Here is a 27350-nt window from a genome sequence, read left to right as displayed (position 1 = left end):
GCAGTCAATCCCAGCCAGCAATGAAAGAAAGGGAGAGCTTGCTCAGCAGCCAGACTGGAAAGGACACCCCACCCCTCTAAACTTCTGGGGAGAACAGTCCCTTTCCTTCTTCAGCAGCTGGAAGTAGACTGCGGTTAAAGAAAAGAAAAAAAAAGTAGAAAAAAATAGATTAGGAAATAATAAAGTGCTGGGCAGATTAGCTGGTGGTAATATTTTCTACTTTCAGAAGCTAAGAAGCAAAAAGAAGTAGGGTAGATGAGAGCTGCCTCTCTCCGGCAGCCAGAGGGGTGAGGCTGAGCGTGGCAAGTGGGGAATACTGGCTGCTGGGCGGAGTGGATGGATAAAGTGGGTGTGATTTGGGACACTCCTTGGGAAGGAGCCACCACAGCGCGCTCTGTTCAGCCAGCTTTGCAGTCGGCCTCCTCTGACACACTAATACATTTCAACCAGAGGAAAATAAGCATTAGACCACTATAAAAATTCCAATGATGCACCACAAAACAAAATGGTACAATTTGATACTAACTGCCGGTTAGGAATTTCTGGTCAATATGACGATCATCACTTAATTATAGGCTTGTTTGCGGGAAGTTCAGCCTTCTAACAGCTACAGTTTTAAATATAACACAGTGATTACAAACAGTTATTAATGGGTTGGTGCCGTTAGTCCCCTTGAGTCCCTAAATGAGAAATTAGAAATCCTGTTTGAAGATGAAATATGACCACTAGAGGATGCAGTCAAGATCCTGAATGAGTGAGGCATCTTGTTTCTCACTCATGCTCTGCAAGACCAGCCAAAAAATAGAACAAATAGTTTCTGGAATATTTGGGTGAATAAATGGTAATCCAGAAGTCAGTGAGAATTTATCAACTAAGTAGTGTAACTGGGATAACCCAGAAGTAAATCCACAAGCCCCGCTTTTAGTTATTTTTTTCTTCTCTTGCATATTCTGTGGGTTTTTCTTTAATATTTTGTTAGTTATTCCTCCTTTCCCTCCATTATCTGTTGTCTGTCCAACCCACCTTTCCATTATCCTTTGCTAGTGTTTACCTTCTCATCCTGACAGTTAATCTCAATAAGCCATTCGCTCTACCAGTTGAACCCGGGATACACCTGTACTGAACACTTATGGGTATCTTTGATTCACCTATTTATTGAATATATTGAATAACAAACCCCAATTATTTTTTTAAAATCTCTCTCTCATTTCATATTTATTTCCTTACTACTTTAGTAGATTGATTTATTCTTTTCCCATCTATCCGGCCCTCAGCCACAAACACTTGCTTAATCTTGCTTTCTCTCTCATAACCACAATTGCTCACCCACAACTAGTAGGTCATCCTTATTTAGGAAATTACTTGCAATTTGGAGAGGGCAAAAGGGATACCACCACCAACAACAACAAAACCCAGGACCAAAACAGGACCTACTGGCTGTTGATTGATGTATCAGTGATGTAAAAAACCCAAACAACAACCACCTAAATCAACCCTTGAAAATAATATGTTTCTTAAATAGACTTGAAGACAGACTACCAGTGCTGCTCATCAGCAGGGAAACTTCTCTGATAAAACAGAGGGAAAGGCAATTGTTGTGCCTCCATGATTATTACAATTCATTTAAATTAAAGGAGAGAAGATTGTTTTAACTCAGCTATGTCTTGTTTTAACTATTCAGTATTTTATTTCAAAAAATACTATTTTTTTCTCTATACCTGCCTTTGGCCATGGTAGATGCATTTGTTCCTTTATTTGCATCTCAGTAAGTCAGGCTTTTCTAATCTGTGTATGAATATCCATTTAATTTTGCTGCTGGTATCTGCTGTTCAACTTTGGCTGAGGCCTGGATTTTGCAACTGAAATCATCACACATCTTGACTTCATTGGGCTGGGGAAGGTCATAAGGGTCTTCCTTCATAAAATCAGTATAGATTTGGGGCCTGAGAGTGTAGATTAACATACTAAAGTATATGACGTAGAATATATAATATACGGCATTAGCTGATTAACTTTACCTCTGAAGCTTAACTTTTCTGCTTTCCCTTATTTTACAGTTTTAGTGCAGACTGCTAACCTTATTTTTATGTCTAATTCTAAGTCAGTTGTGAGGAAAAAGGTTGATAATGGCTAAACTCAAGAGATCCAACATCAAAAGAAATTTTCAACATTTGGACAAAATAAAACCAGGTGTGAATAAAATATCATATTGCAATAGTAAGTGTTATTAAAGCCATTAAAGTACATTTGAATCCAGTGTTCTATTCATTTTCAAAGCTGACATTTGTAAATGTATATAAGCAAGACTTGTAAATTTAAAACAGAGCATTAGGACTTGTTCTGGAATCTGTAGCACCATCATACTGTATTTTGTTGATACATAATAATTCATAATTTTGTGTCTTCGAGCAGGAACCATCACATTTTTATAACTGAATAGTATCCTTGTTGGTTAGCATATTAAGTAAGAACAAAAGTGCTACTAAAAAGAGACGTTTGTAGCACCTTGGCATAGGTATGCAGTGTCTTTGATAGCACACTTCGTTACATATCCTCAATATCTGTTCTAATGAATGGTCTTAAGGATTTTTCTTGTAAATTTGCTAGCTGCTTTTAAGTTAGAGCTGTTGTGTTTCCATCTTGTCCCTTTGATAAATGTCGCGACAGTGTGAATCTTAGCCTTTCTGTAATTTTGAAGGAAAATAGGAGAAGTTGTATTATCATTTCTGTCTATGAAATTTATTTCTGAAGTGAATGGCATACATATTTCTGAAATGAATGCCAAATGTATTTTCTAGGAGTGAGTGCCATTGAAAGCCAAGGCAGGCAATTTATACCGTGCATAATAATGATATTAATTTTTATGGTGTGTATAAGTTACATTTTGATTAGTTTTTTGCATGATTAAAAATTTGCAAAGCCTTTATGGCCCCCAGGAGCCTACCTGTAATAAACAGCTCTCACCTTCCAAACCATAAAACAGGTCTGCAGTGCTTGAACATTAGAGCTAATTGCCTTGCTACATCAAAGGGAGCACCACGAGACTGAGAAAAATCACAGAAGGGGGGGTGGGGAGCGGGGGGCAGTTTCACCTCTAAAGGTTATGTGTTTGTGGCTTGGTGGAGCCCTGTAAAGTTATGGCCTCAGAACTGCTGTTTGCGATTAAGTTGATGGGGAAAGTCTATCCCGCAATCTCTCCCTGCTGCTGACACAGAGTCTTTGTTCACATTCAGATTTCTCAAACTGTTGCCAGGGTCAGGCTGAGGTCAGACACCACGATGATGTATAGGAGAACATGTCTGGGAATTTCTCTCACACTTAAAACACATACCAGAAAAACAGGAGAGCACCCTGCAAAAATTGTCTGATGAGACCCAGATGATACTGTAGCTTTTCTTTTAGTACCTTCATAATTTTCTTTCTCTTTGCCTGACACACACACAATGTTTTATTAATGTGTGCCACGATAGCCCTTACAATTTTATGTCCCCTCAAGATAAGGACACTCAGTAGCACTTTGACACTTCATTTTCCAGCCCAGGGGGATTGGGCCAGTAAATCTAGTAAAAGAAGCAATGCGTCCGTTCCCAAGGATGAGTCGAAAAGGGATTGCCATCGGCTCTGTGAGGCCACGGGGCCTGACACTGGATACGAGCCTCAAGTGTGCGCGCTCAGCATTAACACAGCCAGAGCCAGGCATGATCACAGGCTCGCAGCATCCCGAACCGCGCTCCCCCGCCACCCTGACAAACACAGCCCCGCTTCCAGCTGTGACAGGGATGCCTACCATGTTTGATTAGCTATCTTCGTGGGAGGGGGCGGGGGACAGAAGGGGGGAGAGCGCTGAAACAGCAGGAGGGGGGTTTCCATTCTGATGGAAATTTTTTTTTATATGCAATTATTTTTAAAAGAAGGGACCATCTTTCTCCCTGTATTGTTCCAAAAAGTGGACACGCATGCTTAGTCCTAACCTATTGTATTCCGATGTCAATGCAAAACACATTGATCTGTGGTTGAGATTTTTTTTTTTTTTGGTTTGCTTTCCAAAATTGCAGCTGCGTTTTTCACTCTTCCGATTTACAAAAGGTTTCGCAGAGAGTTGAGAATCGGATAGGTTCGCCACATCGATCTGAGGGTTGTTTGCCTAGGCATACAGTTTCAGTGTATGGCTGGCAAGGAAGGCACTAAGCAGCAATTTTTTTGTGCTCAGCTGCTATATATGACAGAGGATATTTCATTCGGCTGTCAGAATGTTATTAATAAAACATGGGGTGCGAAGAGGGCCACTATTTCCCCTTTCAATCACTATAGCATTTACAATGAAAATTTTATGCAGTGTGTAATTTTCAGTTAATGCTTGACACTTAAAATGTCGGTAGCTGCATTTTGTATGGTTCCTGAAGGGTTAATTGTATCATGTTCCCTGCATAAAAGCTCTGCTTATCAAAAGTGAATAGAAGAGTGTATGCAAATGTGTGTCTCTGACCTTTTGCCTTTCCAGGGTTAATTTATATGGTCATTAAAGATTTTATGAAATTGAGCGGCCTGGTGCTTCGAATCCCATTTTACCTTCACCTCCTAATTTATATAATTCCTACCTGAACTGGGAAATATGATTTTTTCTGTGTGTGTGCTGCAATGAAAGCAGCATGCTGTGCTGTAGGGAGTTGCAAGTCTGGTTATCTGGCATTACTCAGATTGCTAAAAATTCATTAAAATGTGACATCAGCACAGTGAGAGACAAATGATCACAGGATGAAAAGGAACAGTGGGCCTTTCACGGATTAGTGCTACACAGCCCCAGCATAGAAGCTAACTGCATAAACAGATTAATCCACCAGTAGCAGCATAGCTAAGATTTACCGAATAATTAAATGGGCTTGAGTTACTGTGAAGATTTCCATGTAATCTAGCTGGTGTGAACACGTAAGTGAGGTGTGGGTAATGCTGCTTCCTCAGAAGCCATAGACCAAGTTGCATCATCTATCCTGAATGGCTCCCCCTGGAGACAAAATTTGAGACTTCTCTCGCAAAGCCAGAGGTTTATATTTAATACAGTACCTAATACCTAATACTTACTTACCGCAATTAGCGGGATACTGCTGCATTAATAGGATTTATATTTGAATCTCCCCCTTCTTTTTTCTTTTTCTTTTTTTTTCTTTTTTTGGCTCCAAGATGCATTTTTACATGTGCTGGCTTTTGTTCCGGCCCGTGTGGTGTGTGTGTGCATGCGTGTGTGCGCACACATGATTTTAACACAAATCATTTCTAGCCAAAGAATATGAAATGACAGGCTTTAAATCTGTCACACTGGTGGAAAGCGGGTACTCTGATAAAGACGCGGTCAGAATTTCTGGATAGATTTTGAAATATTGCAAACTATTCGTAATTTAATGTCCAACCTCTTTAAAGTGCTGTTCTTTCCCTTTCCCTTTTCTTCCCCCCACCCCTCCTTCCCCCTATTTTGCCACCCTCTTTTCATGCTGTTCTTATTACAGGACATATTTTTCAAATGCTGTTAAATGGTCACTGAGTTTCTTTTCTAAGATCTTTTCTGTGCTTATCCACAGAAGAACAAGGTGAAGATACAGAAGGGTCTGCTAAAAGTACATCAGTGGCTGTTGCTGATGATAAAGACTCAAGTGAGAGAGACAACAGCGAAGGCAAAAAATCTTGTAAAGACTCTGGTAAGATGCTAGAATTTTGTCTTCCCCCTTTCATTTTAAACTGTCTGGACATTCCCACTACTATTCATTGCATGTGCATTTTGCATGTGATTTCTATCAGTAGCCTCCCATTGACCTATTTTTAATCATAACCATCTGACAGGATAGATGCGGATAAGTTGAAGAATATTACAGGACGACCAGTGAGATTATTTTTTAATCAAATCAGTTTGTGTGCTTGTAATTTTTTAAGCGCCTTTCATTAATCTTAGCTGTACTTGTGATTCCTCTGATGGCATATTAATTTTTCATAAGCATAGGATTAGGTACCACTTGAATTTTTTCTTCAATCAGGTTTTGCCCCCCTTTTAACCCAAAGAATGTGGGGGTTTTTGTTATTATTATTTTTTGCTCTTGCTCTCTGATCAGTTACTCCCAAGAATCTGGCCTCTTCCTGGGCATTTATTTGAGGCATTTTGAAAAAAATACACAAAATCCAGTGAAAAAGTTTACAGATGATTCAGCCTAAGAAAGAGGAAATATCATTGAAAACGGATTATGGGTTGGGTAATTTTGATCTCCTGGAATAGACAAAGCCCAGTAATGAAAGCTACTGTCTTTGAAAACAAAACCCCTATGTCATGACATTTACTTGTGCACAAACAAACCCAGGGCCAGCATCTGGTGTAGATACCCAAGGCTTTTTCTGTGTTTAATTTGGCAAATATGTGACTTCATCCATGCTTTTTATGTATGAGATGGAAATCTATGGTCACAATGAATATTACATTGGCTACTTTTGCCGCACGCTATACCTAGTTATATTATGTTGGATTCACTGAAGCAGAAGAAGTGCTGAAACAGGTTGAAGACTGTTAGTTTCAGGTAGTCATATATCTTTTCCTTGTATGCCAATGACAGCAGCATACAAAGGAGGTTGTATTATCCATAAAGACATATAGTTGTAGAGAAAATATCATTTTACGTATGAGTTTCTTTACACCCAAATTCTCCCATACTGTAATTTGCCCTTTACATATTAAACATTTTTTGATACATTTAAAAAAAAAAAAAATTATAGATGGCCATTTCTATGCCTAAACAATTCAGAAGACTGACTTAAAGATTAAAGCTTCCTTTAAGTTTGCCTGTTGACATGCTAAGGCCAGTACCCATCAGAGTTTAGAACCTCAGCTCCTCTTCAGTCGCTTTATTTTTTGAGATCAAGAGACTGAAGAAAGGCCGATGATGACAAGGATGTTGTTGAGCAAGAAACTGTGTTGTGGTTTAAAATATATATCCCCCTTGGCTGGCTCTCTGACTTGGTAAAAACTGCCTGCAGTGCAGTAAAGCCATGCTCCCAGGCCGACATACGTCCTCCTGTGCAGTCTCTTCAGGGGCTGTCCTGGGCACTCACCAGGAGAGGGGTGACAGCCACCTGCAGCCTGCATTTCCTACCATACAATCTGCCTAGGGGACACTGTGAACCACTTCAGGGAGTTTATCAGCCCTCTCTTTTTCTTAGGCTGGTCCATTTACAGTTCTTCAAGAAAGAATACGGTATTAAAGCTCCAGCAAAAAAAATGATGGAATCTAGAAAAAAATACTGAAGGGGAATTCTCAAAATTCCATCAGGATTAGCCGCTCATAAGGGCCAAGTTTAATTAGGACAAACCTATATCCAGATGCCTACTGGGTGCACTACGAAAAACCATCATAATTGTTCTGCATTCCCGTGCCAGCAATTACACAAATAACTTTGCAATAAGATTCATATAAAAACAAGGGCTGAAATACATGATTGCCTTTGTGCTTTGCAGAAAATAGTTTGTACTGTAAAATCCTAAATCTTTTAGAAACTTTTATTTTCCTAATCTAAATTAATTCTGCATATGTAACATTCAGACCATCGTCTTAATTTTCACTCAGCTGACAAGTATTTCTAATGACTGCATAACTGCTTATGTATAATTGAATGTTAATTTGGGCTTTCTCATGAATTGAGTGTTGCAAGTCTTGCCAAAGAAATCTCAGGAAAACCAATAAATTAATCACAATACTAACAAGTTAGACAGGAAAGTGGTGTGACCCCTCTTTAGCATAGAATCTATTAGACGAGAAAGGATTAACATGTATTTAGTAGCAGTATGTTTGTGTAAGCTGTTGTGCTGTATTGCTTACCTTATCTCAAGGAGTAGAGCTTTCAAAATGAGACTTGGCAATATGCAAGTTATATTTGTTGAATATTCATTCAGAATAGAAAAGCCTACTAATGCCTCATTTATATTGTCATTTAAATCTAGTGCCACTTTAGATTAATTATAATCCAAATTACAGCTCTATGCAGTGCAAGAATTAATATGGAATTTATCCAGATTAATACATTTGCATTGAAAATGTAATATGTCTCTGCCATGGCTAAGGGGAGCACTTTTTAATAAGGTAGTAAACATGAGGAAGGATGGAAATTAACCTTCATTATTGCAATGAAAATTATCCTTTCATTCTACTCTAATTAGAAAGAATACTCTACCAGTAATTATAATTTTAGAATTATTTTGAGGCTGAATAACATCATCTGATGTGTCAGAAGTCTTAAATTATGCAATCTTTATCAAATACATAGATTCATAAATAAGAAAATAGTATTTTGATTATGGCTTTTCCAGGATTTTTTTTTCATTAGCATACGTATTTTATTAACTTTCTCCTTCTTGTTAGTCCCACAAACATTTTTATTTTTATTTTGGGGTTTCAAAAATGTTATGAAGGTGATGGCATCTGAATTGCAGTGAATTATGTCATTTTTATATTAGCAATCTTACACAAGTTAAATAATTCTGTAACTGACAGGCAATCATTGACTAGTCTATTTCATGGCACTTATTTATAATTAAACTTAGTTTTTGAGCTAAATGTATTGAAATTACATTATTCATCTAAAATAATGTTGTGTGTTTTATATTATAAAATGAATGTCAGTTGTGTTTCACAATTAGGAAAAAAACCAACAAATAATGTGTCTCAAGAATAAAAAATGCGTATTTAAAACATGAATAACAACTGGATTTAGTCTTCTCCTACAGCTGCGTAGTAAGAATAGCATGCCAGTGGAACATCCAGCTATGAAAACAGTGCCACACGGCATGCTCGGGACCATAATATTTTCTCTCCTCTCTCCCTCCTCCTTCAAACCCTTCCTATAAGACTGTAACTTTGTTCAGCCTCTCTACAGGAAGCTCCTTAAAACAGTGAATTCAACACGGAAAGCAGAAAGTTGATACAGCAAGACAAGGCACTGAGTTGTAATAGCTGGACCTTTTGCTTGTGTGAGGAGATGATCTCCTTTGGTTTTGGCATCTATACTCTGGCTTGGGGGGTTCGGTCCTCACCACGTGCAGGAGCGAGTGGCATCCCCATGCCAGAGGGAAGAACCAACCCCTCTTTTTTTTTTTTTTTTTTTGCAAAGCTCACCATAAGTCACGGATTCAGTTACTTTACTATAGGCCAGATGTAACTTTGGCCATTTAAGAAGTAACAGTGCTTGAAGTTGAATGAATCCAGAGCAACAACAACAACAAAAACAACAAAACCTCTGTAAATTTCAACAGTTTATATAAATATCATAGTAAACAGTAAAAAGCTGTGCTTTGTTATGCATTTATTGACCCCAGCACAGTGTTTTATAACTCTACGGTTTTATTATATTAACCGCAAAAGAAACTTTAACCAAAAAACCCCCTTGTTTTTATAGAAACAAGAACTATGTGTTTCATGATTATTATAGGCTCTTTGAAGTAATTAAGTCATTCTATCCTGTGGTGGAAGATGATGTGTAATATTAACCTTGTGTGTGCCCAGGCACACACAGAGTGCACTCCAAGCTAAATTTCACTAACAGTTAAATACCACTGCCAAAACACGGTTAAATGTATTTTCACAAGTGGATTTTGGAGCAGAATTTGGATCTTAATTTCTGTAACAACCTGTTGAGAACAATCTAGCATGATGAGGGGAAGATAAGGCAGAATTGTTTTATTTTGGCTTTTAAATTCGGCTTCCTGTATACCAGTGTCCGTTTACACCAGCTGAGATTCTGGCCCATTTGTCTTTAAAAAGGGACATTTAAAAAGTGACATATGATAAAGCTAAGAAACAGAAGTCAACTGTTAGATGTTTTTGACAGTTGGAAATGAAGAGAGCTTAATAATGATAATAATTTGAATTTGAATTATTATCTATGATAATAGTTTGAACCTATCCTTCTAAAACCTGAGAAGCAACCTTTCTCTGTTAATATAGTATGTCACTTTTTTACTTCCCATAATTCTCACAGTAAAGACATTTAAATAATAACGGTGTATTGCCAAGTAAATACAGATAGGCCAGGAAGTACTGTATTATCATAAACCAAAGTGAGTAATAAAATGGTGCCTTATGTGATTGCATCATGTAGATTTTGCCTTTAAGCATCGCTAGTCCTTCAGCACTGACTGAGCAGGCTAAATGAGGCCTCCAGGATCAGTTCCTGAGAGCGTAAAAATTCAGTGGGGCTCCAGAAAGCGGCTTGTTCAGATATTAAACTGATGTTGACAAATTGGTCATTAAAAGTAGGGAAATATGGCAGAAATAAACTTTAATTTGAGCAAGAACATGAAAAAATTACTGGTCTAAATTACACCAAAAGAAATAATTAGCAACTTAAGAATGAAAAACAACGTGTGGGGAATTCACCATTAATGTGTAAGTCATAAAATATGTTTATGTTTTTTAAAAAAATTGCACTTCAGAAAATGTCCCTGTATGATTCAGTTTTCAATTGTTTATTATTGTACCATGAGGATTTGGTATTTACCTTGAAAACAGTTCTCTTATTTTACTTCTCTTTAATGTTGCTCTTTTAATATCAAATATTGCACAAAGTCTGTATGAAAATAATAATAATAAAAAGTTCTTGGTTTTGTCTACAGAAAAATACACGTATTTTCTTTGTTCATGTATACTTTGTTGCCAAAACATCCATGACCTTATTTTTAAATTAATCCTAGGTTATTGTGCAATGAGGTGCAATTTGTTCATTTATATGAACCTTATGTGGATTGAAAAAAATCAAGATAAATCTTCATGCACAGCATACAATCAGATTACCCCTGGACTATATATTTACGTTGGGTCTGATAGCAATCAATGGTTTAGCTTCATTGCATTTCAAGATGTATTTGCACCCAGTGTCCAGTGATAGTGTCCTCACCCTGGAAATAATTTAGTTGCAAATTGACTGGAAGATGGTGAAAATTGAAAGTTAAAATTAGAAATACTCATAATAAACAGCAGAAAAAAGGTCAGATGATGCTGCACTATGATGAGATTGGAATGGTTGGTAAATGAGGTTTTGTGTTTGTCGTGAGATGTATGTGACATGCCTACCCAATGCTCTTGTAATATCCAGCCTAGCAGAAGAGATTATCTGGCAAATTGACGCTGGAAAGAATTTTCTGATGGACTGGGAAATTAGAATTGCACTCTTTTCTTTGATGTGTGCAAGACTGGGCTGCATTACACAGCTAGTTCAGGCATAATATTAAATATAGTATTTAATACTTAATAGTAGAACTATCTATAGAAAACAATTATATTCTGGTTTTGATCACAAATGCCAGACTATAAAAATTCACAGTGTAAACATCTAAGGCAATCCCAAATGACTGATCTTTGTATATAATTAATATTAAGTTAGCTCTGAAATCCTATTCTCCACAGTAGTTCTTTTAAAGCCTCACTATATTTAGCTTCAGAATTGTAACAGGCAGGAGTTATCAAAACAGCACAATAATCATATTGCTCAGACAGTTTAGAAAAGAGAGAGGGTAATTAAACAGCAGCAAATTAATTATTTTGGAAAACAGGATTTTTAAGCAAAAGCTGATTTGTTTTAATGTAATACACAAATTCATACTGAGCTGCTAAAGAAAGCACATTATTGATTAATCTTTAAAGGCAACCTAAGGTTATCTAAACAGTACAGAAGAGTCCATTTTTAGATATATTTATAGTCTCCATCAAGGATAAAAGTGTATTTTCACCTTTGTGCTTACCAGAGTTGTTTTCTTCAACTATATTTTTTCCCAGGACTTAAAAAAAAAAAAAAAGACCCTCAAAGACAATACAGACCTTTGGAATCACAACTTCTTTGTAAACCAGGACATTTTAAAGTTTAAAATATGTTCTTAAAAATTATGTTTTCGGAACAGGAATAGTCACACCAGAGAAGGAACCAAAAGTGAACACTGTGGTAGGGGCACAACAGCTTCTTCTGGCAAAAGAAGAGGATGGTGCAGCTAAAAAATCAAAGCCTCCAGAGGACAATAAATTTTGTCATGAGCAGGTAAAGGAAAATGTAACAATTTAATTGCATTCTAGAACTCTTTCAAATAACTCAAGAATGAAACAGAGATGATATGTTGTTAAAATAGCAATATCAGCAGTTATAAAAAGCACACTGACTAATAGCCTGCATCTTAATTTGATTTTTTTCAGTTCTATCAATGTCCTTATTGTAACTACAACAGTAGGGACCCAAATCGTATCCAGATGCACGTCCTGTCACAGCATTCAATGCAACCTGTTATCTGCTGCCCCCTCTGCCAGGATGTCCTCAGCAACAAAATGCATCTCCAGCTTCATTTGACCCATTTGCACAGTGTGTCCCCTGACTGTGTGGAGAAACTGCTCATGACAGTAAGTGTTCCAAATACTGATGCACAGGCTACAGAAATGTACTCGGGCCTCTGGGCAATGTATTTGTTGTGATATAGTATTCAGGTAGCCCAAGGAGGGGAGTGAGTCAGGACTCTTAGGTTATGTTGCCAGCTCATCCAGTGACTGATGTCCCTTGGGAAAATGACTGAAGGTGGATTTCAAAGATGCTGAAAACCTGCAGTTCCTCATTGACAGTAACCTTGGAAAAATCAAGCCTGTCAATGTCTCTAAGTGCACACCTGTAAATTGGGTCTAGTAATATCCAGGTCTCAGAGGTATTGTGACTCCTGTTTGTAAAATAACAGGAGTTCCCTGTAGGATGTAGTTCCCAAACATAGAAGAATTCCTGTGTATAGCTGGGCCGTACTTGCATTATATTACATGAAATTCACTGTGAAATATCAGTAGTGGTGCTAACTGGAGAACATGATTATCTTATTGTACAGAATGTCCTGTTTCTTACTTTCTGCCTTTGCATAAAAGACCCTTTAGGGTTTTTTTGGGAATAAAATGTAAGTATAAAAAACAGAAAGGCAAGTCCAAGAATAGATAGCAATCCAGTTAGGTCAGTTCTTTGGGATATGGAATATCTGATTTCAAGTACCTACCCTAGATCAGGCAAGGACTTGAACTGGTTTCTCCACGATTGGGATGAATGCTATAACCAGCAAACTCTATTTGCAGGATGAATCCCATTCCAACCTTACCAGGAAAATCCTGTTCTTCACTGCAAAATTGCACAAACCATGTCAAAATAATAAATTTCTGTGAAAAATAATGACTCAGCACCATTCAAAACCATGTCAGTAAAGACACAATCAGGTCTAGAAAGTATTTGTTATTACATCATAGATTCGGTTAGAAAACAGACCTCCTAAGACACCCTGATTCTGGTAGTCTTGCCTTTTTAGAAGGAAATGCACTTGGAAACCTCAAGGATCCACCTCCTTAAGGATTTATTGCTGTATTTATAGACTCCTCCTTCTTTTATACAGTTATGGTTGTAGGCCTACCACCTCATTCCCAAGTAAAGTGGCAAAAAAATAAGAAAGAATTGAAAAAGTTCTTGGCTGAAGGTCTAAGGTTCCTTGTGCCTAGTGCTGATAAGCAAATACAAAATTAGGGATCCACAAAAGCAGATTAAAGTTTTCTTTCTCCTTTACTTTTCCTTGGTTTTCTACTAACTATAGCTCTGCCAGACCATGTAATTTTGGCCCACCACGAGAAAAATGGCTGTAGAAATTGAACTTTCCCAAACCCTTTTAGGAAACTGGAAAAATGTGGAAGAAAAAACCCTCCCTATTGAGGATTATTAACTTTCTTCTCAAGTTCTCCATGATTCCCTCTATGCTGATAATGGAGCAACTTTGAAATCTCTCCTCTCCTCTCCTCTCCTCTCCTCTCCTCTCCTCTCCTCTCCTCTCCTCTCCTCTCCTCTCCTCTCCTCTCCTCTCCTCTCCTCTCCTCTCCTCTCCTCTCCTCTCCTCTCCTCTCTTCTCCTTTCCAGGTACTGGGGAGTTGTCTCACTGTTTCTGAGAGGAAAAAAAAAGGTTGTTTGACAGAAAAAGAGATTGTGAAACATAATCTGCATCATCTAAATTGTCCTGGTTGTTAACACTAATATACTCTGTCCATACCTGAACTCTCTGATGACAAAATAAATAGCAAATTTATAGCAAATTTTTCTTCTCTGGGACATTTACAGTTACCTACATCATTTTTTTAAAAGTCCTTCCCTCCCAAACAAAATCAAAGTCACTAGTCCTCTGAGAGGATGCTATTAATGCCATGTTTAAATTACAAATATACTAAGCCCAGGGCTTTTTAAAATACGTCTAGAATATTTTTTCCAATAGGCAATTGGTATAAATACATACATACATACATACATACATATATACAAATAGATATATAATTCTTATGTATCCTAATAAAAACTTAAAATAATTTCTTAAACTGTTGAAAAGGAACAAAGGGTATTTCTACTCATACCTAGTAATGTATGTAGCTTCCCATATTATAATTTACCACTCAGAAATCTCTCCTGTGGATATTCTTGTTACCTCTGTATGAAGGAAGGAAGTACTATCCTTATGTTAGAGATGAGGAGCTGCAACACAGTCTGAACTGATTTACCCAAGGTCATTTAGAGAGAGTCTGGAGTGCAGGAGTGGGAACCCAGTCCTGCTAAGTCTTAGCCTGAACCCCTAGACAATCCTTTATTTCAGATATGAGTATGTTTTAAAGAGCTAAGCAAAAGGAAAACATGAAGTGTTGAGCAAATATTAATGTCAACTTAACTAAACTGAGTACTCTCAGATACCTATAATAGTACATAAGAAGATACACAAATAATTGAAGACAAGAAAGAGAAAAATCTTATTTTAAATTGAAATAAGTTGCTATTTCTGTATGGAAATAAACTTATAATTTTCTTTCAAAGATCATGGAAGGTCCAGCATTCATTTAAAAAACAATACAGGTGAAGGAAAGTGGGAATGCCCTTAGTCAAGAACTGACTGGTGACCATATCTCAACATGATCTCCATCTTTGGAGGATGTCTGAGGAGAATTCCCCTGATAAATCCCATCAACCTGACATAGCCAGCAAAACCTTCTTTGTGGTGACATTGAGACCAATGAAATATTGAGTGTATGTAGCTCTATAACATCACCTTATTGTGGATTGTTTTGAGCTGATTCTCCACCAAGGGACACCCGATGCTCTGGATTTGTGGTCTGTCAGAAATCATTATCAAGGACTGAAAAAAGATCTTGGTTTAGTACTGGCAGTCTTTGATCCAGATATGGTGGATCTTTTGAATTATAATTTCATACTGTTGTATAGTATTAAATAGTATGACTTTTCCTGTAATAATACTGTGTTCTTGGTTTTCAAAGGTTCCTGTACCAGATGTCATGATGCCCAATAGTATGCTATTGCCAGCAACTGCTTCAGAGAAATCTGAACGTGACACACCTGCAACCATTACAGCTGAGGGATCTGGGAAATATCCAGGTATGCCAGAAAAAGCCCAGACATGTAAAAGCTAGGTATGGGCAATTTAGAAATTTAGAAACCAGTTGTTTCTTTCTCAGTAAAGTGAATCCTTTTTTGGCTTGCATATAGCCACAGAGATAAAAAGCGAAAAATAACACAGGGCCTGAATTTGGCTGACTGCACCTATGCAGAGCTACTAGGATGCATGTGTATGCCACGTGTATGTTGCTTGTGGTAGTGGCCTAGCCATCCTTGTTTAACGAGCAAATAAGACCCAGTCCTAAAAGACAGTGGCACTTTCACCAACATCGATGGGGAATGTTAGGCAAATGATCCTGCCTGCCTTTCCAATAGCAGGTTTCTTATCCTGGACACTTACTGTATTCTGTGCTGGGAAGCTGCTTTGCTACCTCTCACAGCATGCTTCTCCCTCTCTCTTCAGACCACTTTCCTCCTCCTTTCTAATCACCTGTCCAACCGATTGACCCCATTTCTAATCCCTCCCTTTTTCCTACTGTTTTGTTTCTTTTTCTTGTTTGGTGCTCCCATGGTACCAATAAATTCCTACCTTATGACAAAGCGAAGCCCTGTGCCACTCCCAGGCCAACTGCCACTACCATTCTGATCATCACATCTGAATTTTATTACTTTTTTTTAACCTCATGTTGGTCCTGTCTGCTTTATTCTCTGGGACAAGGATGGGTCGCTATACTTTGCTAGGCCACCACGTGGCATACCAGGTGCCTCTTTTGATTTCTGATGAAAAAAACCCATTAATACTATGTGCTATTCTCTTCTACTTAAGTAAAAGACACAACTTTCTTTAACTAGGTGAAAGTCCTGTGGATGAGAAAAGTACCCCTGGGATCGATGAATCAAAAACTGGAATGGAAATTAAGACCGAGGAACAGAAGCCACCTAAGGAATCTACTGAAACGCCAGATTGGAATAAGAGCAGCAGTAAAGATATAAAGACCACTGACTCAATGACAGATCAGCTAAATGAACAGCAGAAGAAGCAACAGCTCTCTGTTTCTGACCGCCATGTCTATAAGTACCGTTGTAACCATTGTAGCTTGGCTTTTAAGACTATGCAGAAGCTTCAGATACATTCCCAGTATCACGCTATTCGGGCAGCTACCATGTGTAGCCTTTGCCAACGTAGCTTCCGTACATTCCAGGCTTTAAAAAAACACTTGGAAGCAGGCCACCCTGAACTCAATGAAGCTGAACTTCAGCAGCTGTGTGCATCTTTACCTGTCAATGGTGAACTCTGGGCAGAAAGTGAAAGTATGGCACAAGATGATCATGCACTAGAACAGGAAATAGAAAGAGATTATGAGATGGACCAGGAAGGTAAAGCAAGTCCTGTAGGAAGCGATAGTAGCTCTATTCCAGATGATATGGGCTCAGAACCAAAGCGGACCTTACCTTTTAGAAAAGGGCCAAATTTTACTATGGAAAAATTTCTAGATCCATCTCGCCCGTATAAGTGTACAGTGTGTAAAGAGTCTTTTACCCAAAAGAACATTCTCTTGGTCCACTATAACTCAGTGTCCCATCTACATAAACTCAAAAAGGTTTTGCAAGAAGCATCGAGTCCTGTCCCTCAAGAAACCAACAGCAGCACTGACAACAAACCCTACAAATGCAGCATTTGTAATGTTGCGTATAGCCAAAGTTCTACATTGGAAATCCATATGAGATCTGTGCTTCATCAGACAAAGGCTAGGGCTGCAAAATTAGAACCAAGTGGTAATATAAGTAGCGGAAATAGTGTAGCAGGGAATGTTAATAGCCCCAGCCAAGGAATGCTAGAATCTATGAGCTTACCAGCAGTTAACAGCAAAGAAACACATTTAGATGCCAAAGAATTAAATAAAAAGCAAGCTTCTGAATTAATTTCTGCTCAGCCTACACATCACCCACCCCAGTCACCAGCACAACTTCAAATGCAACTACAGCATGAACTGCAACAGCAAGCTGCGTTCTTTCAACCCCAGTTTCTAAACCCAGCTTTTTTGCCTCACTTTCCAATGACACCAGAAGCACTGCTGCAATTTCAACAGCCTCAGTTCCTTTTCCCATTCTATATACCTGGGACAGAATTTAGCTTAAGCCCAGATCTGGGTTTGCCTGGTTCTGCCACATTCGGTATGCCTGGAATGGCTGGTATGACAGGATCACTGCTAGAAGATTTGAAGCAGCAGATACAAACTCAGCACCATGTTGGCCAAACCCAGCTACAGATACTGCAGCAACAAGCACAACAGTATCAGTCCACCCAACCCCAACTTCAGTCCCAAAAACAGCAGCAGCAAAGTAGCAAGCTGATGAAAGCGGAGCAAAATACCTTAGTAAGTACAGACTGCCAGCTGATAAAGGATATGCCATCATATAAGGAGTCAGAAGAAATTTCTGAGAAACAAGAGAAACCAAAGCAAGAATTTACTAATGAGAATGAAGGACTAAAAGAAAACAAAGATATGAAGAAGCCAAAATCCTCAGAATCAGCCATCCCACCACCCAGAATAGCTTCTGGAGCAAGGGGGAATGCAGCCAAGGCTTTGTTGGAGAACTTTGGGTTTGAGTTAGTTATCCAATACAATGAGAACAGACAAAAAGTGCAGAAAAAAAGTAAGACTGGTGAAGGTGAAAACACAGACAAACTGGAATGTGGAACCTGCAGTAAGCTCTTTTCCAACATTCTTATTCTGAAGAGTCATCAAGAACATGTGCATGGACAGTTTTTTCCATATGGAGCATTAGAAAAGTTTGCCCGACAGTACAGGGAGGCATATGACAAGCTTTATCCAATTTCTCCATCTTCTCCAGAAACACCACCGCCTCCACCACCACCTCCTCCACCACCACCACCTCCTCCTCCTCCAACTCCTTCTCAGCCTTCTTCAGCTGGGGCTGGAAAAATTCAAAACACAACTCCCACTCCTTTGCAAGCTCCACCACCCACACCACCACCACCACCTCCTCCACCACCACCACCTCCTCCACCACCACCACCACCATCAGCCCCACCTCAAGTCCAGCTTCCCGTTTCACTTGATCTCCCGCTTTTCCCTCCAATTATGATGCAGCCAGTGCAGCATCCTGCATTGCCTCCTCAGCTTGCCCTCCAGTTGCCACCAATGGATACTTTATCTGCAGATCTTACCCAGCTTTGTCAACAGCAGCTGGGATTAGATCCCAATTTCCTGCGGCACTCTCAGTTCAAGCGTCCACGTACAAGAATCACAGATGACCAGTTAAAAATCTTGCGGGCTTATTTTGATATTAACAATTCTCCAAGCGAAGAGCAGATCCAAGAAATGGCTGAGAAATCTGGTCTTTCACAGAAAGTTATCAAGCACTGGTTTCGTAATACGCTGTTTAAAGAACGACAGAGAAATAAAGATTCTCCATATAACTTCAGCAACCCTCCCATAACAGTATTGGAAGATATCAGAATAGATCCTCAACCTTCAGCTGTAGAACCTTACAAGTCTGATGCATCTTTCAGCAAGAGATCATCCAGGACTCGGTTTACTGACTACCAGCTTCGTGTCCTCCAAGACTTCTTTGACACAAATGCTTATCCAAAGGATGATGAAATTGAACAACTTTCAACTGTACTTAACCTACCTACTCGAGTTATTGTTGTATGGTTCCAAAATGCACGACAAAAAGCTCGCAAAAGTTATGAAAATCAAGCTGAAACTAAAGACAATGAGAAAAGGGAACTGACGAATGAGCGTTACATTCGAACTAGTAACATGCAATATCAGTGCAAAAAGTGCAGTGTGGTTTTTCCCAGGATCTTTGATTTAATTACACACCAGAAAAAGCAGTGTTATAAAGATGAAGATGACGATGCTCAAGATGAAAGCCAAACTGAAGATTCTCTGGATGCCTCCGATCAAACAGTGTATAAGAACTGCACGGTTTCTAGCCAAAACGACTCATCAAAAAGCCTGGCAGTCACAGCAGCAAGCTCTGGCTCTGGTTCTAGTACTCCTTTGATTCCATCACCCAAACCAGAACCTGAGAAGGCTTCTCCTAAACCAGAGTCCACAGAAAAACCAAAACAAAATGAAACTATCTCTAAGCAAACCGATACAACTTCCCAAAGCGCCAAACCAGTACAGTCTACTCCAGTAACCTCTTCTGACTCTCAGCCCACAGCTTCTCAACCACAGCAACAAAAACAATCACAGATAGTAGGGAGACCTCCTTCTGCATCACAAACCACACCTGTTCCTTCCAGTCCTTTACCAATTTCAATGACTTCTCTACAGAACAGTCTACCTCCTCAGTTGTTACAGTACCAATGCGATCAGTGTACAGTTGCCTTTCCAACTCTAGAACTTTGGCAAGAGCACCAGCACATGCATTTCCTAGCAGCCCAAAACCAATTTCTTCACTCACAGTTTTTAGAAAGACCAATGGATATGCCCTATATGATATTTGACCCCAATAATCCTTTGATGACTGGACAGTTACTTAATAGTTCTCTTGCTCAGATGCCACCACAAACTGGCTCATCACATACGACACACCCTGCTACAGTTTCTGGTTCCCTGAAACGAAAACTAGATGATAAAGAAGACAATAACTGTAGTGAGAAAGAGGGAGGAAACAGTGGAGAAGATCAACATCGTGATAAGCGTTTAAGAACTACAATTACTCCAGAGCAGCTGGAAATACTCTATGAAAAGTACCTACTAGATTCCAACCCCACCAGAAAGATGCTAGATCACATTGCACGTGAAGTAGGACTGAAAAAGAGAGTCGTACAAGTCTGGTTTCAGAACACAAGAGCCCGAGAAAGAAAGGGACAATTCCGTGCAGTTGGTCCAGCCCAGTCCCATAAAAGGTGTCCTTTTTGTCGAGCTCTGTTTAAAGCAAAATCAGCTTTAGAAAGTCATATTCGCTCTCGACATTGGAATGAAGGGAAACAGGCCGGTTATAGTTTGCCTCCGAGTCCTTTGATATCAACTGAAGATGGAGGAGAAAGTCCACAAAAGTACATATTTTTTGATTACCCATCACTGTCATTAGCAAAAACTGAATTATCAAGTGAAAATGAATTAGCCTCCACTGTATCAACCCCTGTTAGCAAAACTGCAGAAATGTCACCGAAGAACCTCTTAAGTCCTTCTTCTTTTAAAGCAGAGTCTAGTGAGGATATAGAAAATTTGAATGCCCCTCCTGCTGACTCTGGATATGATCAAAACAAGACTGACTTTGATGAGACTTCATCAATTAATACAGCAATTAGTGATGCCACAACAGGGGATGAAGGGAACAATGAAATGGAAAGCACGACTGGCAGTTCAGGGGATGCAAAACCTGCATCACCTCCCAAAGAACCAAAACCACTTGTGAACGACACGCTACCAAAAGCTGCAACTACACCTACAAATGAGAATACCGATGATAAATTTATCTTTTCCCTAACAAGCCCCTCAATACATTTCAGTGAAAAAGATGGTGATCATGACCAAAGTTACTACATTACTGATGACCCCGATGATAATGCCGACCGCAGTGAAACTTCAAGTATAGCCGATCCAAGTTCACCTAACCCATTTGGAGCTAGCAATCCCTTTAAATCCAAAAACAGTGATCGGCCAGGCCACAAACGTTTCCGAACACAAATGAGTAACCTTCAGCTTAAAGTTCTTAAGGCTTGCTTTAGTGACTACCGGACTCCAACAATGCAGGAATGCGAAATGCTAGGGAATGAGATTGGCCTGCCCAAACGTGTAGTCCAGGTCTGGTTTCAGAATGCCCGGGCTAAAGAAAAGAAATTCAAAATTAACATAGGGAAGCCATTCATGATAAATCAGACTGGACCTGATGGGACAAAGCCAGAATGTTCTCTATGTGGCGTGAAATATTCTGCGCGTTTGTCCATAAGAGATCATATCTTTTCCAAACAACATATTACAAAAGTGAGAGAAACTGTGGGAAGTCAGCTAGATCGGGAGAAAGATTATTTAGCTCCTACAACGGTTAGACAGCTGATGGCACAGCAAGAATTGGATCGCATAAAGAAGGCTACAGATGTGCTAGGATTAACAGTACAGCAGCCAGGCATGATGGACAGCAGTTCTCTTCATGGTATCAGTTTGCCAGCAGCTTATCCAGGACTCCCTGGCCTTCCTCCTGTTCTTCTGCCTGGAATGAATGGTCCATCCTCCTTACCTGGATTTCCACAAAGTTCAAACAGTAAGTCTATAAGGGGATGATTTTCTCATTTTATTAATTTGATTAACTTGCATAGTCACCATCCCCTTCTAAAACACATTATGATGTGTTATGCATTGATATCATGCTTGTGAGACTGGTGTGAGTAGCTAAGAAGTACTGCTATGAGGTGTACTCAGTGCAATTCTCGATTGTTGCTGGAGCCTGGATGATATCTCTGATTTTGAAAAAAAAAAAAAAAAAGAATTTTAATTGAAATCTAATTGACAGAAATGTATTTAGTCCATATTAGTCTGTAACAAAAGCAATATAACAATAGCATTGTTATGTTTTTTGTTTGTTTGTTTTGAATGATACTCCTTTAGGCAAAACTTGGGTTTGTATGTAAATTTTTTGTATGCAAATGTTTAGTATCTGATGAAGCACAAAATAGTAATTCCCACATTATCAGTTCATCAGGCATTTGGTCCACCCCTTAGACCAGTCCAGCCTGTTGTTTAATTCAGAATAAATATTTAAAATAAAATGCTGGCCAAGACCCTCTGTTATAGTTCTGAATAATTTTTGTTGAAGGTGATTTGTAATGGCAGTTTCATTGTGATCCAGACTTCAGGAGCTGCTGAATATCTCCTACGCCTAGTTTGTAAAGTCATTGCAGACATGTACCACTGCATTGGGGCTTGCACTTTTAACTGAACACTTAACTCTGTTTTACTGTTTTGACTCTGGTTTGACTCTGTTTTTCGCTCACATTGGAAAGCACTTCATCCTGTAATAAGTTTCACTGAAGTTAAAGAATCAAGTTTTATGCAGAATGATTCGTTTAGTCCTCAAAGAATGAACCTAATTTATTTTCTTGTATTAGGCTCCAATTTTGCAGTCAGAGTTCATTGTGAGTGCAGCCTTGCATTTTGAAGCTCTCCCATTCATCTTCTAACTTTACACATACATATCAAATATGTGCACAGTAGAGTTAGGGAGCTGGTTAAGACCCCTCACCTCATTTTATCCAGTAATTCCACTTGCTGTTGATCTCTAAACTTTGATTTAGAAAGCAACTCACTTTGGCAAGTAAGGTAGGGGCTTAATCACCAGTGTTGTTAGACATACTAAGACTGTAGCAATGTATTCTCTGCTATCCCGCTCTGCTTTGATTGATGATGATCATGTTATTGTTTCCCTAAGTGGTGGTCAAAGCATCTTGTTTTTCTCTTCATTGGATCACAATGGATATCCTTCCACAATGGAGTGTCTGGCTGAGTGCCCTCTGGCTTTTGTCAAACAGTTATTGGCACAGATACTGCATATAAAGGAAATATAAAGTTGCTGTATTTCCTTCTTAATGGCATACAGTGTCCAGGTCCAAAAATGGCTGGTCGTTGTTCATTAAAATTATAGATATGGTTTCTCCATATAACTTCACTAAATAGCTTTGGTTAGGTTGACCTTCAGGTAAAACGAGCTCCAGAAAACTCAGATTTTGTCTATACTACTAAATGAAATTTGCTTGGGAAGATATTATTATATTCTTTTACTCTCAAAAACAGGAAGTCCCCATGCAAAGTGAGTCTTGGGAATGGTCATGGACCCATGGTAGCCTCTGAGCTGTGCTCAGGAGTTGTTTAGGAGAATGCTAGTTGGTCCAGGTCAAAACAGTGCCAGTGGCCATTCTTACCGTTTAACTTTACAGATGGTTTACTTTCAGTTTTGGGGAAATGTTCCCTGGTACTCTTTAACTTGCTAGTATCAATGTAGCCTCAGAGTCTGTAAATTGTCCTGTTAACAATACAAAAGGTATTATTACAGGCCAACTGGTCCATAATAATTCAATTTTTAGATTTTCTAATTTCCACCAAATATCTCTTCTTTGAGACAAATTTAAATCATTAGTACCATAGCATACACAGTGCACTGCCCATTGAGATGGATTTTTTACCCCCTTTCATCTTGCGTCTTCTTAAGGTTAATTAGCCCATTGTGGGCAAAGCCTGCTGTGTAAACTAGCTAGTAGAATCTCATTGTTAACTTTTTCTTCTGCCATATGCTAAATAGCCCCTACATCCCCCTTTTGTTGCCTGGCAAATACTTGCATGCATAAATCTCTATTCCCTAATGATACACAATGGAGCAGCCATAGTGAATGGAAAAAAATAGATTATTTTAATCATTCATCATAGAAAAACAGTAATATACTCAGATGTTCTTCAGTACATGCTCAACACTAGTATTTTCTGCACCTAATTAACCCATTTCTATTTTCTTCTCTACCCTGTTTTGGCTGATAGTTCACATTCATATTTGATGCTAAGAATTGTTTAAGAAGTATCTTTTTGGAAGCAGGCTTCCAAGCAAGCTTTTATTTGGCTACGGTTCTTCTAGCAGCACGTATATTCTCAAGCCAGCAGGACAATAGTTCTGCATCATTCTTTGCATGAAGGATTTTCTGAAGCTAACTCCCTGATGACTCACTATCCTATACCTCAAGTCTACTTCTTGTGAATTCCACTGCAAGTGTGTAATTTCTTCTCTTTTGGACCCAATCCTGAAAATACACTTCAGAAGAAGTCTCACTGGGATCCCTTATATTCAAATCTTTACCTGTTTTCACTGATGCTTACAGGGTTGGTAACTGTATTTCCTGTGGCAAAGACCATCCATCCTGTCCTACATGTTTGTTTAAAGGACAATGTCAACATTAGTAAGATCCTCACTTTTAAAGAAGGTTTGCTGTTTGCTAAGACAGGGAACTAGTGAAACTATAATAGTAAACATCACATTTAAAGTTCTTTTTTGCAATTCTCTTTACTCATGCCAGACAGAGAAATGGGCCTGATTAGTTTCACTGGTTAATGCAAGTTTATGAGGGATTTCACTTTTATGTTCTTGCATCCAGTATTGTTTATGGGTTTCCAAAAAAGTACAAAACCCAGCTAAATGTTGCAAAATACTATTCTTTTTTAAATGCAATATTTGCTTTTACAAAAGGTTTGAAATGCAACACTTGAAAATAATGTTAAATCACAAAAGATGGAAATATTCAAACTACAGTTCATTTTATCTTCTTTATGTAGTGCTCAAACTGGACTTTTATTTGCAAAGATTATTAGATTTGTCAAAATAAGACAGCTTCATTTCTGAATGAAAGGATCCATTAACTTTAAATTCAGTTATTTTGTTCTAAAACAAGTGGGTTTTAATGTCAGAATTATTCTGTGGTTCTAGGATGATATGTCGAAGAATCCTCTCACCTGTGGGATAAATTCTCTAGCTAATGTAATTATACCATCTTGTGGGCATCAAATGCTGAGCAAGGTCTCAAAATTACTGCTATGTGTGCTCAGCATAATTCCTAATATAGAGTTATTTGGTGGAATTCTAATTCATACAGAATTTTAGTTCCGGCCCGTCTTTGTTCTTCAAGCCCCTTCTTATTTTCTAGGTGACTGTAGATAGAAGAGTTCACCTGCTGTTTTCAGCTGTTCTTAAAATTCATATTCTCTTTTCTTCTTAGCTTTGTGTTTTTGCCTATGATCTCTTGCAGAAAACTAGTGCTTCATCTTGCTTCTAGCTATTAATACTGGTTCTATGAACCTTTTAATGTCGTCATCATCATTACCATAGGTTCTTTGCACATCACTTAAGCCTGGGCTGCCTTGAAGATTCACAGCAGCTTTTTCCAAGTATGCACACATCACTGGGTAATATGTACTTAGTGGTTTTTGAAATCTTATCAAGAGAGAAATTTGATTCAGCAGCAATTACTTTCCTTATTATTAGGGCACTAAATTCTGTTCTCTGTTTGCTTTTGGCCCATTGGTAGCAGTTTCATTTTTATATTTTTAGCCCTCTGATTCCTCCAAAAGAAAGAGAAGTCTCTCCTCTTTGATAGTCACTTAAAAGAGTTAGCAGGATTAGAATGTTTCTTCATGATTAGTGAATTTTCTATTCTACATCTCTCGTGTCTGGAAATGGGGCATCAGTTTCATCAAGTTTTCTTCATTTAGTTTCAGAAACCCTCAGTTCCACATTTGACTTCCAATAAAACAGGTGGATTTTACTATTCTATAGCAGCCCGTCTGGATATTTAACTGAATTCTGTGCATTTCAACTAAATTCCAAAGAATATCTGGAAAACAGAATAGATCTTGGCTGCTCTGGGCATCATCGGTGTGAGTAGACTGAAGACAACATGATATGTAAGGGTTGAAGAGGTTAAGAATAGAAAGAAATCGGAAAAATCCTAAGTAGCTGACAAGCCCAAGTAACCATGGCAAAGCTGGGGCAGCAGTTCACACTAATTGCATCATTCATGCATTTTCCATCTACAGTATTTATCATTTAATATATTTTCAGCAGACTCCACACACAATTGCCTGTTACTTCCTGTTGAAAGCGTAGGGGCAAGCAATAGCATCTTAGATGTTATTGTGCAGTAACTGTGGCAATTACCCACTTTTTAATTATAACTGTTGTGACTTGTTTCACTGTACTATCTAATCCGGGCTCACAATGCATTTTAACTCCTTAGTGTTCCCCATTAAATAGGAGTAATGACATGGTGACAAACATTAAATGGCCTCTTTGTTAAATCTGATAATTATTCCCTTTGAATCCTAATTGCTTTATTCCTAAGTAATGCTAAGCACCTGGATATTGATGATTTAAACATCATTCTTGTTCACTCCATTAGTGCTTCCTAGTAGCTAATACCCATCTAACCTCCATTACAGAGCCTGCATTTATTGTTTTCTTATCCGTGCACTAGTAGGCTGTTCCCAACGTTGCTTCGCTTTTACAGTTCTGTGTGCATCACACACTTTGTATGCTCTTTTCTCTAGCAAACTTACTTGCCTGAAAAAATGACAATGGGTGTAATGTACAGCCTCTCTTCCTTTTCTACCCTGTGCCATCATTTAATTTTCTGACCAACTATACATCTCACAGAAGTTGCTTTTTAATAAACTGTTACCAGCCACTGCACTATATCTGGTACTTGAAACAGAGAAAAGATTTCTTCCATTAAGTTATGAGGCATACTTCTTGTGTGTATGCACCCTCCAGACAGAACCAGTCCATCCTTAGTTGCTTTCTCTAATGAGGTGGAGGACGTCATACCTGCATGCTTCAAGTAAACCGAGAACAGCAGCATTCCTGTGTCAAAGTACTTTAGTGCTATTACACTTATTTCCCAGCAAATACTGCATTGACCTGATTGTCATGGTAAAGAAAAGCTCTGTTCAAACTCTCCAAAATGAAAATGTAAGCTGTGTGGTGTCCCAGTAATGAATAGCGTTGACCTGATTGCTTGTTCTGTTAGTTTTTGAATGGTCATTTCCTGTTGATATTTACTTATCTAAACATCTTTCTTTCTTTATTATTATTGCATTTTCCCTCAGCAATTTGGATAAAGATTCCTTTTTATTTGAGAGCTAATTACTTGTAGTGAGCACCATAATTACCAGGTTTCTTAGGTGAAGGATGTGTGGGTTATATCATCCCAGAGGCATGATAAAAATTAGTTAAAATGAACAACAAAGTAGAGATCTCTCAAAGTATCAATTAGAGGGAAGCACTCTCACTGTGCTTAATGCTTCTTTTCTAATAATCTACTACTGAGCCTACGGAAGAAAATTAACAAAAATGGAGAGTGGTATTTCTACAGGTATGAATCTGATCCTGCCGATGGAGCTGGGTTGACTTCCACTGCCTTTTGT

At 38.5% G+C, this 27350-nt stretch overlaps 1 protein-coding gene across 3 annotated transcripts in view; it reads left to right on the top strand.

Moving 5' to 3' along the window:
- ZFHX4 (zinc finger homeobox 4) overlaps positions 1-27350 on the top strand; it is a 153838-nt gene that overhangs the window by 122035 nt on the left and 4453 nt on the right. For all 3 annotated transcript variants that reach the window (XM_076329520.1, XM_076329523.1, XM_076329522.1), the window contains exons 5-9: positions 5574-5690; positions 11921-12054; positions 12207-12407; positions 15330-15447; positions 16261-21657. In XM_076329520.1, coding sequence (XP_076185635.1) covers positions 5574-5690; positions 11921-12054; positions 12207-12407; positions 15330-15447; positions 16261-21657 — 5967 coding nt within the window. The remainder of the gene's footprint in view (positions 1-5573; positions 5691-11920; positions 12055-12206; positions 12408-15329; positions 15448-16260; positions 21658-27350) is intronic.

This window comes from Aptenodytes patagonicus, chromosome 2, assembly GCF_965638725.1.
Source record: "Aptenodytes patagonicus chromosome 2, bAptPat1.pri.cur, whole genome shotgun sequence".
Classification (NCBI taxonomy): Eukaryota; Metazoa; Chordata; class Aves; order Sphenisciformes; family Spheniscidae; genus Aptenodytes; species Aptenodytes patagonicus.
The sequence above is the reverse complement of the archived record's forward strand: the minus strand, read 5'-3'. Positions and strand labels throughout refer to the sequence as shown.